This window comes from Nesoenas mayeri, assembly GCF_963082525.1.
Source record: "Nesoenas mayeri genome assembly, chromosome: 5".
Classification (NCBI taxonomy): domain Eukaryota; kingdom Metazoa; phylum Chordata; class Aves; order Columbiformes; family Columbidae; genus Nesoenas; species Nesoenas mayeri.
The window spans coordinates 38074877-38090402 of NC_137548.1; the positions used below are offsets into that span (position 1 = coordinate 38074877).

Consider the following 15526-nt stretch of genomic DNA (forward strand, 5'->3'; position numbering starts at 1 on the left):
TCACCTGGCAGATCAACAATAACGGTCTTGGCAAAAACAAACAGAAGGTACTTCCATCTCTTCTAATGTGGCTGCAGGAGGAGCTAGTACTTATGGATATCATAGGATCAAAATGGTCTATTAGTTAAAAGCTGACTGAAGCTCTTACTCTACTTGTGCTTTGCTAGGACTTTGCTCCTACCTCTCCTGGCTGGGAAAACCAAGAGCATGGATATTAGAAGATGTAATATGAAGATCATCTCCACCTTAAGCTCTTTATTTTGGTAGAATAAAGATTTGCTGATACACAGCTGGGTGCAGATTTTGGTTTCAGAAATCTGTCATTTTTTGTTTAACATCTAGGTTTTAACTACTTCCTTAATATTACCATAGCTAAGAATTTTCAGTAAGCCTCTGGTTTTAATTTGAAGGATCAGTAACTGCAGGAACTGGTAGGTCAAAATACTCTTTCAAAACAGAAGCTTTAAGGATCAGGTGAAAAATTTGCTGAAATTCCTTTCTTCTGAAAGCTTTGGCCCTTTGAAAATGCAGTATTGTATCACTGGATTTGTGAGGAAAAAAAAAGAAGCATAAATCACCACTTGTCTTAAAGTAGCTTAAGAATCATTTAGAAATAATGAACACTTCTGAAGAATTGGACTCTTGAAAATTAGAAAAGTCTGAAATATGGGAACATAAACACACAGCAAAGGCAGAAATCATTCATGCGTGCTGTCACTTAAGTGCTTACATATCCATGTGTCTGGCTAGGATGTTGTTCTGACATCTCCAGCAAGACCTTCTGATAGGAATTTACACTAAATGGCAGCCCTCAAGGAGAACTGAGGACTGTTCATGCTCTGAGTGTTACAGCCCAACCAATAACAGGATGGCAGAACTGAACACAATTCAAGAGTCTTCTATCCATACCCAAGGGTGGTACAACCATACATATCCCAGGTAACATTTTCTTAAACTGTCCTTAAGCACTTGCAAAGCTCAGATCCTTCACAACTTTGCCAAGCAGTCTCTTTCAATGCTTCACTCTCTTCACTGCTAGAAGGTTCTTCCCAGCTGAAATGCGAGCCTTCTTCTTACTTCCCAAGTGCAAGAAGAACAGATCATATCCTGGTTAAACCCTTCTCTGCATCACAGGTTTTTTTGTGGGCTTATTTTGTTTGGTTGGTTGGTGTTGCTTGTTTTTTGGGTTGTGGTGGTGGTGTTGGTTTTGGGTTTTTGTTTTTTCTTTTTACATATATGAACACTGTTAGCCAGTGTTCCCTCTGTGTCTTCTTGAGGGCTTATACTGTGTCTTCTGTGGACAACCTGTTATTGTCAGGGTACTCCTGTGGAATCCATCCACATGTTCTTTCAAGATTGGTATAAAAAATGAGACACGGTACTTTCACACCTTGGAAACTGCTTTGTTTCATGCATTTTGGTGTGCATTTTTCTTCATTAATGGGGTAGCCTTGTTGACTTCAGCTGGTGATCCACTTCACTCCCCAGATCCTTTTCAGAAGAATTAATCTCCAACCAACTGTTCCCCTGCTATACTTATCCAGTGCGGGTTTTTTTCTGCCTGATTGTAGGACATTTCACTTGCCCCTTTTGAATTGTATCCTATCTTTATCAGGACACTGACAGTTTGTGGGGATCCTGTGGAATTCTAGCTCTGTCTTCTGTCATACACCAGCTCCTCACATCTTGGGGTTATCTGCAAATTGGCAAGGCACTCTGCAGTCTGTCATTTAGGTCTTTATTGACAATAATGAATACCATGGGGCCTAGGACAGATCAGTGTAGAACCCTACTCAATATTGTCTTTCACTTTAACAGAATTAAGTCTATTCATTTAGAGTCTTCTCCTTCAATTTGCTTAAGAAAATGTCACTAAAATTTGTCATCTGACGAGTGTAAAAGACAAGATATGTAACATCTACTCTTTCTCCTTTATCTTCAAGATTGATCACCCTATTGCAGACTGAAGTTAAACTGATTTGTTCTGACAGCTCACATTAGCCGTTACTTATCTTGTTATCAGCCCCATGCACTCCAAGGGTTGGCAATAGGCAGAGTCTTGGGGTGGACTGCCAGCCACAAAAAGCCTGACACACAGACAGCTCCTTTGAGAACTGCTGGATGCCTCCTAACATGCAGGATGGTGGAAGCATTGGCATGCTTCCGTCACTACTGCTCTCTCTCTCTCTCTCCTAGAAAAGCTAATTGAAATGTTGAAGTCAGGGTCTTTCTTCTGGAAGAGGTATGAAGGCCTTGGGAGCAAAGGAGAACTGAAGGAGACCAGGCTACATATTGAAAGGAAAACGTGGCCAAGAAGGCAGGATGAGGAGGAACAGTAGGGTATTTGTCTACAAATTGAGAGCTAATCTGAAAAGAAGGGGAAAGCAGCTTGGAAGAGGTGGCTCTCTTTGGGCTCTCCAAACATTTGTGGATCCACACCTCATTTAGCATTAATCCCTCCCTACAGAGAGAGACAACCTGTCGTACAGTTTGCATTTTAATTTTCCACACTTTTTTCCCTGCAAGCAGAAACATACGGGCATGTTTAGGCCTTTTTGGTACCTGGAGGGGAATAATGAGAGCCACTGGCTGCAAAGTTGTACTGTCATTCTGATATTCCCTTTTCATCCCATTAAGGTTGTCCAGGAACTAGGAGTCAGCTGATCAGATTATTGCAGGACATTATCAAGCTGTCTATAATTAGCTTTCTGTTGATGAGAAGCCAGAAAATCCTCTTTGTTTGCAAGCTTGGACTATAGAGAAAGAAGAGAAATATTTCATGGAAGAGATTGTTTGAAAACTGCAGATCCTAATTAGTGTCTCAGCCTTGTAGTGAAACTGCCTGCAACAGTTCTCTGAAAAAAACAACAACAACAGCAACAACAACAAAAACCCACTACACCAAAACAAAAAATGATGCTTTAAACATCCTATTTTGAGGAATACTGGGTTTCATTCCTGAAAAGCACAGCACACATGGAGCTCTGTGCAGATATGGATGCTTTGCTACCTCTGCTCTGTGCCCTTGGTGTAGGCTTCTTACATCCCCGCATGTCACACATCTCCTTTCAGTGCCAGTTTGGATTGAAAATTTAACACAGGTTAAAAATCGGTCTGTGCCATCCACATGTAGCCTGTGCAGTCTGCACACTCAGGATCATTAACTTCAACTTCAGAGGAATTTGGATAAGCATCCCAGTAGTCCAGATCTTTTTATGCTGTACATTAAAATTACAGTGTTTTAAGTCCAACGTGACTTTAAATCTAAGATAACCCTTTACATTTTCAGCATCATCTTATGAGACACATACCTGATTTATTTTAGAATTACATTTTAAATTATTAACACACAGGTGAAAATTTCAATCTCATGTAGTAATGGTATCCCTTTTAATTCTTCCCGTGGACACTAAGCTCCATGTGCTTTTTGTAAACACCATTTACACAGATTGCAGCACACAGATATTAATGATACATCCATTAGTGGTGTGGTTAGAAGATTGCTGACTATTCCAGGACAAGCATTTTTCCTTCTCCCTTCCCCCTCTCCCATTTATTTTTGTTTGTTTCTTTTGTTTTGTTATATTCCAATAGTTTTTCTTCCCAAATACTTAAACCAGAACTTAGCATTGTGTTTTCTCTTTATTGAGGAGGAGCGTTGCCATGGAGGATGCCAAGCCTTCTGAAGTAACAGAAGTATGAGACTCTCCTAGTCTGCCCTATTATTTCAAGTCTTAAAGAGATAGGAGAACAAAGCCTGTTCAATGATATATAAAGGTCTTAATCAAATGTCTGAATAAAACCCTGAAGCAGTTATATCAAAGCATCAGTCATCTGTTTTCCAAAATGGAAACAGAGCAAGAATATGCACCATCTCCTGCAATTTAAACAGATCTTGAGTGAGCTGCTGGCTACTTAGGGTGAGATCACATCAGAAAGCGAAGTATTTTGCAGAGTTTATTTCTGGGAATGACACTGTCGGTTTGTGAAACAGACATTGAGTTTGTAGTGGTTTAAGTACCTAGCACTTGCTAAGGAATAATAATCTACATAGGCTGTTAAACTCCAGTGGTGAAGTCAAGAATAAATGCGGTAAAGACAATATCTACTTCAGGTCTAAGCAATAATGGGTTTAGCTACTTCTCTCTGCTTTGCAACCAAACAAATCAATACAGGTACTTTTTTTTTTTTTTCCCCCAGTATAAGAGGAGGAAAACAAAGGTCGTTTGAATTCAGAGCCTTTTGCATGGGTACACAAGAGTGGTGACTTACTATTAGCTCTTGTGTAGGACACCTGCTCCAGTCTCCATGCAATGTTAGCAAACACTACCTTTTGGCATTGCAAGTTACTGTCCCTTGGTGATTATACTCGGCAGAGAAAAAGCCAGTGCGGAACAGGACTGTGCTTGTGGTTAGATTCTGCTAGAGGAGCTGTGCTCTCACACGCTTCTAGGGAGACGAGTTTTCTGTGATTGGATTTCACCATTGTAAATGTTCCTCTTGGTTCTCAGGCTACCTTCACTGTGTCTCTACGTCCTTAGCACCTTGTCGCAAACTCTTAACACCACTTCTCCCCCCAGAATTTGCCTCCTCAGTAGACCTCAACTCCCTGTTCATTCTCCCCTTTCACCACCCCAACAGTTCTGTGCCTGTGTCCCCATGTGGCTCTCAGCCCCAGCCTCCACCCTTTGCAAGCATGTCTGCCAGTCTGTCATAACTAAGATAACCCCTCTCAGCTTGATTTTCATTTTTGAACTTCTTTCTTCCTATAACCAGTGACCCGGTAAGAGAATTTTCATGCTCTCTAAGTTTACAAATCCCCATTTTTTTGTAGAATGAATTGTGCCCAGGATGAACAAAATATTCCATGGATTTGGGTATCAAACTCTAAGTCATCTCTATGAAATACAATATGCAGTACTATACTGGTTTTATTTTCAGAAGGTTATCAGTTGGCCAGCTATAGATTACCCTGGGGATAACAGAAGGCACCTGCTTGACACAAATGATATCTGCCGGATTTCAGTTTGCAAAGCCAAACAATGAGAGGGCATGAGACAAATCTGAAGAGACAGTCACCAGAGATCTTTAACAAGGGAAAAATAAGATATGTTTCCCTAGCCTAGGCTGGACGGGGCTCTGAGCAACCCAGTCTAGTTGAAGATGTCCCTGCTCATTGCAGGGGGGTCGGACTACATGATCTTTGAAGGTCCTTTCCAACCCAAAGTATTCTACGATTCTATGAAAAATAAGCAGTGCTACCAGCTTGCCTGAGTGACAGTGAACTGCAAACAAGGCAGGAGTTTGTGAAATACGAACTTGCAACCCCAGATATTCCTGCAGGGTAGGGGCATTTTCATCGCCCCGAACAGCAGCAAATGGAGTTCCTGTTATGACTAACACAATGTGCTGAACCCAAGGAACATGCCACAGGGTAGGGATATGCCAGCGTTGTTTGCACAGTAACTTGGCTCACTCTCCTAAGTATTCTGCAACATGGGTAGGTCCTGAGCCTTGGCTCCGCTGGAGTCTTGCTGCTGGTGTAAACCGTGTCTGGAGGATTGTTCTGGCAGGCAGATTTACCCTTTGGTGAAAATTGCCAGGTAGGCAAGGCTCTTGATATTGTTGTCCAAAATCTCCATGTTAAAACCCATACATCCTACTTCCAGGCTTTTGGACTATCTCTGCCAAAAGTAGAAGCCAAAAGCTTGGGCCAAACGGAGCTATTTGCATAACCAGCAGAGGTATTCACATGGAAGGTGTCTGATTTTATCTCTGATAAAATGCTAACTAACAGTCCTTTCGTATGAGCATCATTTTGAGGGCTCAGAGAACAGCCATGTAAGTGAGGAAAGCTGAAAAATATGGAGTTTTTTTGAAAGAGACTTCAGGCATTTCTTTATGCAGGCTATAAAGAGAAGATGAAGGAGTGACTTGATCAGAGTCTCAGAGTACCAATAAAACAAGCAAACAGAAGCTTTTCAGGGTAGCAAAAGTGTGGCTAGTAATTGCAAGTAAACAAACAAACAAATCAATAGAGAAATGTAGTGACATTTCTTAAACAAAGTAATTAACTTTTGAAAGAAAAGGGCTGTCAAGTATCCTTTCTTGCTGGCATCCATCAAGCCTAGATATCTTCCTGAAAGGTACTCTGGAATTCTGGAAAGATGTGTTTTGGTTCTACAGGTACTTTAATCTTTGTTTTGCCTAACCTAGTGCTGAGCGGGGCCACACAAATTAGCTCTGACAGTACAGTTATCTACTGGTACCACATCTATACAGTGCCTCTCAAATTCATCCAACTCATGGAACTGGGTGGCATAGATTGAGAAAAGTAAACTTAGAAATATGGACTTAACACTCCTCTTATGAAGAAAAACAGACAAATTACTGTCTCCTTGCATAAACATCAACAGTCAGGTGGGAAGCAAGATGGACAGGGTCCCTCCGTTGGAGCTAATAGCATTAACCTTCTCCCTCGCATCATAGTACGTTTCACCCAGTAGTTTCAAAATGGCATATTTTACAGAGATAGGGACTCTTCATCACCATGTGACATACATGGTTTAAAAACTGATTGTTACTTATTGCTTAAGATGACACAATAAATCAGCTGCCAAATAGAGAATGATAAGCAAGTGTGATGGATAATCATCACACACTGCCGGGAAGCAGGACACCCAGCATTCTGGGCTGGAGAGATGTAGCCAGTGGATGCTGTATTACAGTGACAACGAGACCTGCAAGGAATGGGTGACTGTAGGCTTGCACCTGCAAGTAAAGGACACGCTTCTAATCACTGAAAAGCTACTAGACATGGTGCTATGCGGTATCAAGCCCATTCCGTTTCAAGAAAGCAGGAGGAGAAGCTGGATAAACCTCTTGATTTGGTCTCTTTGAGTGAGATCAGTTCCTCAGAAAGATTCACTGGGGGCCTATTATGAACCGAAAAGGAGGATGATGAGGTGTTTGATGTGGTAAACAAACACTCTCAACCAGAGATGCATGTCTGCTTAGGAAAGAAACACATTTTCAAAACAATTTTCCCCTTGACTGAATTACGTAGGAAGTACAAGGATTCCATGTCTCTTCCATTTCTGGAAGGTGCGTTACTAACAGCCTCAATATTTGCATTGAATCACAGTCCATTAAAATCATTTCAGTCCACCAAGAACTGAAAGCACGTACCTCTAAATATTTCTAAGGGATATACTCCCTCCAGGTTAATCTCCTAGAACTGCTTCCAATGCTGGCTCTCCAAATGGCCAGCTCTTCCAGCAGAACTGTTTCCTGCACACCCATCTGCTCGCTTCGTCCGGATAAACATGCATCTCTCCTGCTGGCCATGTGGTACTGACTCCTCTCTGCTGCCTGCACGGGTAGTGGGGATGCCCTGCAGAATCTTTACTGTGACTGTGAGTCACAGAAAGAACCCAGCTGGGTATCTGGAAGCCCATTTGGGTTTATGGATTAGCAGGATGTGGGAGACGTTTCATTTTCTTTTGAACCAAACCGTGAAATAAGCCCAATATGGAATTACTGAGTTAATATACATGAATAGACTGCCTGTCATTTTTCACAAAGCCATTTCTGTGACTCTGACTGGAAATACCAAGAAGTAAATGAACAGAGGGACCAAAATACACCCCCCTCAATTGCTCTGAAAGGCAGTTTCACAGAACCCAAAAGGCTGGATCAGATTGGCAGCGTTCAGAAAGCTACTGCCACTGCTGTACATGCTACTGGTCAGCAGATAAACAATGCAATCCCATTTCCAGGGCTGTGAAGCCAGCAGTAAATTTACGCAGCCATCTTTTTAATAGCTTTGAAAAATAAAAGAAAACGAGGCACAGTCATTTCAAGGTCCACTAGAAACTGAGTGAGAAAAACCAATGTTTGACAAATAGGAAGGAACAAATTCTAGATAAGGAAATGCAGCTTTTAGAAACATATATGTTTCTTAACTGGCAGTCAAATAGTGAGCAACCAGATGCCTTTGAAATACCTGTGCACTTTAATGGCAGGAGCTGTTAAAATGTATTGATAGTCCATCATTAAAGCAAATGGGACAAAGCTCTTGTTTGTAATTACTGCGTCACTCAGCCAACCATACCAGCAGTGGAGCTAGTTCTGCAGTCCTTGCTCAACACATCCGTACCATCAGTTCTCTACTGGTAAAAGCCTGTTTATGTTTGTACTGGTTAGCTATTTAAGCTTTAAACGTGTACTTTGGTAAGGAATGTCCACATTAACTGATCATAGACGTGGACTAACATAGGTCAGAAAGAATCTCTGGAGGTCATCTGGCCAAACTCCTGCTCATGACATGTAAAGTGAGGTACAGAGAGGGTACAGGGCTTACTTTAGGGATGCAGGGGAAGGGGATCAAGAACTCTAGCATATTCCTGACCCAGCATCATATCCTCTTAGCTGCAGTTACTATGCAAAAAATAAAGTCTGGCTGTTCATTGGTGATACCTGAACTGTGACGACTTGGATTTCCAGGAGCAGCAAGTCTCTTTGCCAGAGACACACTGAGTAACACCACCTGCCATGGGAAATATCTCTCCATGTCCTGGCACTTGACATTGCCAGCCTCTGAACTAATCCTTGCAGCAGCATCCTGCCCGCCTTCCCCCTTCCCCAAATCCTGTCACTCCCAAAGTTACCTTGGGTTACAGCACCAGGTGGGCTTGTGAACAGCACAACTTTCTTCATTTTCCCAAAGACCATGACTGCACCATGTCCTATTGTTGTCAGCATTTCTCAAACCATTCTTACACCTAATGAAGTTTAGTCTACGGGAGTAAGCACTACAGTCAGCCACAAATGGAGCTGTAAAGCATGTCTCAAGGATTTTGCCCTTTCCTCTTTATTTCACTTCTGGTTGTGGGAAACTCACTGCAGGGATTTTCTTCAGCTCCTTGACATTCATGCAACAATTGTCCTTCAGCACACAGAGCCCTCAGCACGTGGTTTCTTCTCCATGATTACCTTTTCCTTTAGGAAATCAGCAGAACTGACCTCTCAGGATGAACTTGCATTGCAATACTTTGCAGAAAGCACACAGCCGAGCACATTTGTTCCTTGTACCACAACTCCAGGTGCCTTTGGTTTGTTAGCAGCACATTTCAACAGAGCAGAGCCTCTTGCTGTTTCCTATAGCAAAACTCCATACAGAACCTCCTGGATAAAAGGCGGGTTTTTGCATTATTTGTATATTATTTGTAAATCTAACAGCCTTGGATTAAGACAAATTCAAAATTGGATCCAATTTAGTATCTTTTTTTTTAATTGTCAGATGACTGTTTGTCTGCCTTTTTATAGTTTCCTGAGCTCCAGCCCTCAGCCTGAGAAGCAATTTTACTACAAACTAAGCCAGTCGCTGTCACAAGACCATACACTGTTCCTACTCTGTGGAGGGATGTTTATGTTCTCAATCTCTTCCCACTGGCCCCTGGAGCAAACACAATACCTTCACTTTGCAATGCCAAATATAGAAGCATTGATATTTAAATTGTGAACAATTGGGTTTGACAAACAATTCGTATGACTGCACCCTTGCTGAATCACGGATCTGAGTCATTTCCCTCACCTAAGCTGCTCTCTTCTCCCATACGAATTGCAGGAGCAGGGAGAAATAACGGCAATAACGTTTGTCTGTCTGTCTGTCTGTCTCCCCCATCCCTTGCAGCCTGCCTGCTCCAGGCCGAGCTGGTGAATTACGAGCGAGTCAAGGAGTACTGCCTCAAAGTGCTCCAGAAAGAAGGTGAGAACTTCAAGGCGCTCTATCGATCGGGAGTGGCATTTTACCACCTGGGTGACTACAACAAGGCCCTCTACTACCTGAAAGAGGCAAGATCCCGCCAGCCAACAGGTATGGGGGATGCGGGGGGAACAGGGATGTGGCTTTACATTGAGGGCTTCTGCATTTCTTTTCATGACACTCAGTCTGTCCCTGACTTGGTTGCTTTGATTTCCACAGGGGTGAGCATGACTCACTGTATCTTTAGCCATACTCCCCTTCAAGCACTCTGGTATTGCAGCAAGGCTGCAGTGACCCAACATTAACCACTGCGGAGGCTGCAGCACAACCTGGAAGATGACAGCATTGCTGGAATGCCGCCTGTGCGGGGGGGATCCTGCCTCTCTTTCTCTCCCTAGTTTATTTTTGAAGAAGAAAGCAGGGCGGTGAAGAGTGTGTCCTGACAATTACATTTTCTGACTCTTTGAGAATAAGCTTTTTCCCCTTAGCAAAGTCAGGAGACTATTTGTAATTCCCAATAGCCATGCCTTCCACCATCCCAGTAAAGAGTTAGTGTTGTAATTTGACCAGAGACACAGACATTTACTCACAAAGTATTCATCAGGATGGTTCAACTTTTACTATGAAATCAGCCAAGTATCTGTCATCCGCTTGTCAAAACCCAACAATTCATTTTGGGACAGCCAAGAAGTTATATATGTGAACAACTTAGCCTTGCCACCTTTGTGCTGACCTACCCAACCTCAGAAGGCATGCAGAAGGCCACAATGGTGCTTTTATTTTTCAGAGAACCGCCTAACAGAGATGTAAAACCCCACTATTGTGTAAACCATTTATGTGAAAAGAAAGTAATTTCTCAATTCTCAAAGAAATATTAAATAATACTCAAAGAAAAATTAGAGGATTGTAAGAAAGCAAAATGGAAGATATGTGCAAGGAAAATCCCACAGAGCAGCTCTTCTGCCTGAACCCGAGAGGGAAGAGAGAACTGAGCATGAAACAGGAGTGAACCTGGGCCCTGGCAGAGAACAGTGGAGCTGATGTTCATGGAACAAGAGGTGGCAAGGGAGATGCTCTGTGTCCTACAGGCGCTGGCCCTGCAGGGTTCCTGCGGTGGCTGTGTCCTGGAGGAGCACCAGGGAGGGTCTGTTGGAGTCTCGTTGCTCTTCCACCCCCATAAGGCTGCCTGGTCCCATCTGCGGCACTTGGCCATGGGCTCCGGGCAATCCGACAGCACAGCTGTGCACCCCACACCCCCTGAGCAAATGTGCTTAAAAGCTCAGTTTAGCCTATTTTAGTTTACAGCGTGCCCTTCTGCTCTCAGCCCTTGCCAGAAACAGGAAATGGAGAAGCCTATGCAACAGAAAACATAGTCAAAAAATAGTGGAAAACAAGAAGTTATCCTAACCTTGAGTTTCTGACTAGGCTCAGATGTGAAAAAGTCCTTTTAGCTGAACCACTTTGCTTCCTTTTATAAAATATGTATTTCTGTGCTTCCCCCCACCCCTCTATACTGTTTATTTGGTATCCCTCATTGCTTCTTGAAATAAATACTTATTTATTCAACAGCAGCAGTTTAAAATACCACAGCTTGCTGCAAAAACATACCAGAAAATATCCCCAAAGGCCCTTAATGTATACAAAAAAACCAGTTCTGGCCTTCAGCTCTGCATCAGGGACTCTTCCCTGCTATTGTTAGACCATTCAAGGCCACTGGTCTGCTGTTTTATTTATGATTATGGAAAACGTGAAGGGTATTCAGGGGGAAAGAACTGAATGCATACAGTAAGAAAGGATGCAGCTGTTAAAACACAGCAGTAGGAATGAGGTAACACTATCAAGAATATTTATGTGACCTGGAATAAGTCAGTGTCTCCATCTGCAAAATACAATTGTTTCTCTTTACCTGGGGTTTCACTAGGCTCACTGGTAAACACACTTGGTTATTATTACAGTTGTGTTCTGTGTGGTGTTTTGGGGTTTATTCGGTTGTTTGTTTGGGTTTTTTTTTTCCTAACAAGGAATGTTTTTGGCACAAATCATTAGCAGTTATTCTCTTTGGTGGGGGAGATTTTAAATAGTAAAGAGGAATTAGCTAGCAAAGGATTTTACTGTTCTAAAGGGCTGTCAGCACAGCAAATCCCTTATGGCTATTTACTGTCTGACAAGGGTGAAGGTTGGGTTTAGCCTGATTTCTTATGCCACCTCCAAATGAAAATCACAAAAGCAGATGGAAATAACAGAAGATAATTGTGTAACCTTTCCCCCTTACTAAGGGAGAGTGAAGCCACTGATAGGTTGTGCAAAGCATACATGCAACCCTCCATGAGCTCTATGTCCAGAGGCTGGTGCAGGAAGGGCAGCCAAACGTACACCTCACCTACCTTCAAGCCTTATTCAGCTCTTTCCCACTTACAGGGCCACATCATCAAGGTAGGTCCTGACTGGGATTTAGACCAGATCATCAGTTGACCTGGTAATATCAAAAAACACATGGTTAGTTTCTGCTGGCCCTGCACTGAAAGCTCATGTCTGGACATCACACAGACTGCACATACATGCCAGATTTCCCATCCTGCATGGAGCAGGATCACAGCTGAGCTCAGGAGCTGCCTTCCTCGACACCTCCAACTCAGAAGTCCTCAGAGTAAAACCCAAATCACAGTGTCTGCACAGCAGATAAGCAACTGGGCTCTGAAGTTACTGGGAGGAGCAGAAATGACCTTCAAAATGTCAGGAGGTCACTCTGCACAAGGGCACAGGCATGGTCCTAAGACCCAGAGACAATTGCAGCTCTACCAGCATCTCTTTGCATGGGTCTGACCCCTCATCTGAGTTGTCCTCACCTGTTATTCCCACATCAGCAGAAGGGGATCACTTTTTCCTCACTGAGAGCTGAGAGCCTTCATTAACATTTAGCTTTGAAATACTTCTGCAGGCAGAATACTATTTGATGGAAAAGACCTCACAAAACTCTAACTCTTCTGTAAACAGTGCTGCCCTCATCATTTCTCTTTGGCAAAAGAGCAGCCCTCAAAAAGGAAGCAAAACATACCAAGGCCTGCCTGGGAGATTTATAACTAGCTCACAGTGGGAGTATCTCCCACCCTCTTATCAGGCTACATCTGATTTTGCCCCAGCTTCCCAGGTATGTGGAAATCTGCCAGGTAAGTGAAGTTGTGCCATCAGCAGCTACCTTACCTGGAAGCCAGAAGGAGCTGGCAACCTTTCATTGCCCAATTATCCGCTGAAAACCACCTCTGCCCTCTCAGCCAGGCATTTAGTCCTTGCAGGCCCACTCAGGTGTGATTTCCTAACATACCTGCGCAGTTGTCACTTGTCTCCTGCCCTGGGCAGACGATCATGGTGTGAACCTCTGCAGCAGTGACGTTTTCCCAGGCTGCAGCCCATCAAAGCCTGGAAGGGCACAGAGCAGAGACACTGCAGTGACGAGCAGGCAGCGCAGCAGGACTCTGAACTTGCCGTGAGCCATGAGCTCTGCCTTTGCACTGCTGGCAGCTTCTTAGTCACCTGCCTGCCACATGCACTGATTGTATTTTAGGCCTAAAATTCAGCACTACCCCCTCAACTGACTTTCTTTGCTCCAGGAGGCTGTGCAACTAAAACCAATCCTCTTTTTAAAAAAAAAAGCTGCTTTAGAATTTGCTGGGTTGGTTTGAAATGCTAATGCATGAACAGCCCAGGATGCTGGTGCACCTTTGTCTAACATAAGCAACAGCAGAACTTCTTTGATCTTTAAGAATGCCCTAAACGGGGCAAGTAGCTTAATCACTGAATTCCTTCATCTGGACTCACTAGGATAATGTAGTTGAACCTACAGAGACTCAGTAGGGAGACCCACTTCACCAGAGACAGCTTGAGAAGTTGCAAGAGCACTGCCACAGCCCACTGCTACCCTATGGCACATTTGTGGAGAGGTCTGTGTGAAAGGGAAGCCAATCCGTCTCCCACTGTTCCAGCTCTGGCTGAGGGTGAAATAGAGATGTCGCCTTCTCATGTTTAAAGGAAACTTTGCACCCATAATTGCTTTGGTGGGTGTGATACCCACAGTTGCTAGTGCTGGATGTGTTACCAGTAATTTGTTCATCTCTTTGAAAGTTCAAGCACTTCTCATTTCCTTAGCTGGTGTGGGGCACATAGCTGTCTGGAAGAGGAGGAGACAATATTGCCTTCTGACTGTAGACTGCAGTGCACTTCAAATTGGGTTTTGAGGATCTAATAACTTAAATGGACTAATCTGGCCCTGATTGGCTGCCTGAGTAAGGCTGTGAGCCTGAGTAAGGCTTGTGAGCGAAGAACCATTTCTCAATTGATACATAAGTGAAAGTGGCTATTTTTTTGCTTGCTTGCATCTGATATTATGTGGCTTTTGCCGCTGTGTGGGTGACATGTGTGTGGGAAGTCATCCTCATGATAGTAAATCGACATGATTTGAGAAAGGATTAACTGTGACTGCAGAATCATGGGGTCTGTTCTGTCTGGAGAAGCATATTCATTTCGATCAGCCCGGGCTTCAGGGTGAAGAGTTTCCCTCATTGCTGAGGCCAGGAGGTAAAACAAAACTCACATGCTTGGCGTGCTGTGTTGATGCACTGAAATATTGGAAGGAAAAAGAGGGCTCAGCTTATTACCTGCACAGTTCTGGGACCTCACAGCTCTCTACAGGGATGAATCAGTGGTTCCCTGCCCCTAGGAACTTCATTAGACAGGGCAGTGTGCAGCATACAGCATATGACAAAAATGCAGATAGTGTCATGCTGGAAGAACCTCCAAATATGAAATTTATGGAAAGAAAGGGTACAAAGAGAATGTGTAGCATGCTCTTCCCAATTCAACTCATAATGGAAAAAAATGTGAGAAAGGTGAAATAGGCTGTAAAAGGAATAGGAGGGTGAAAAGGCAGAGCATAACTCTACACAAAATGCCTTTAGGGGCTTGTGTGCAGGCACTGAGGGAATGGAAGCCAATGGTGGTGCTGTTCCACAAGAACAGGCAGGGATGACCTGGATAGTTTCCACTGTGCAAATTCAGCTGTGCTGACCAAGAGTAACCAGTGAGAAGGTAAAAAGTAGCTGAGGTAAACTTGTGAGCAACAGGGATAGTGAGCACAAATCAGACCAGGCTTTTCAAAACCAAAGCTGCAGGGTTTGGTTCAGAGCCCCTTCCAACTGATGCTGTTCCTGCAGGCAGCGCTGAAGCTATGTTGCTTCCCAGGTGGTGCACTAAGAATGAAGGTAAAGTGTCTCTGTCTTCTGCAGGGAGTTATAACCACTGTACATGTATGTGTGCTCTTTCCCTGCAGATACCAATGTCATACGATATATCCAGCTGACAGAGATGAAGCTCAGCAGATGTTCCCAGAGAGAGAAAGAAGCCATGTGAAAATGAAGCCGCTTCAGCTGAAGTGCCCAAAGGGGGAACATTTCCTTCCTAGAAGCCCATTTGGTGGATTTTCCTGTTTGCTCTGCCTCATCCTCATCTCCTCATCCATCCACTCTCCCTTGCTCTTCATTGAATCCCAGTTTTGAAAAAAAGAGACTTAGACGCTGGATATGGCTTCTTGCCAGTCGTGGTAATACCCCTTCCCCATGGCAGGAGAGCACAATGGCTACAGCCAACCTTTTTAAGACGGTGTCACACATCTGGAGTAGGCAATGCTGGGGTTCGTTTCTGGTCCTGAGCTGACTGCCTATTACCCTTTGGGAAGCAACCCTGGAACAACAACTTCCCGACCAGGCA

At 43.6% G+C, this 15526-nt stretch overlaps 1 protein-coding gene across 1 annotated transcript in view; it reads left to right on the top strand.

Annotated features, from left to right (window-relative positions):
• The window catches only part of TTC9 (tetratricopeptide repeat domain 9), a gene marked incomplete at both ends in the record, with an annotated part of 28617 nt that extends 13448 nt beyond the window's left edge, over positions 1 to 15169 (top strand). The window contains 2 exons of the mRNA XM_080345513.1: positions 9695 to 9877; positions 15090 to 15169. Coding sequence (XP_080201639.1) covers positions 9695 to 9877; positions 15090 to 15169 — 263 coding nt within the window. The remainder of the gene's footprint in view (positions 1 to 9694; positions 9878 to 15089) is intronic.
• Between the last annotated feature and the right edge of the window lie 357 nt (positions 15170 to 15526).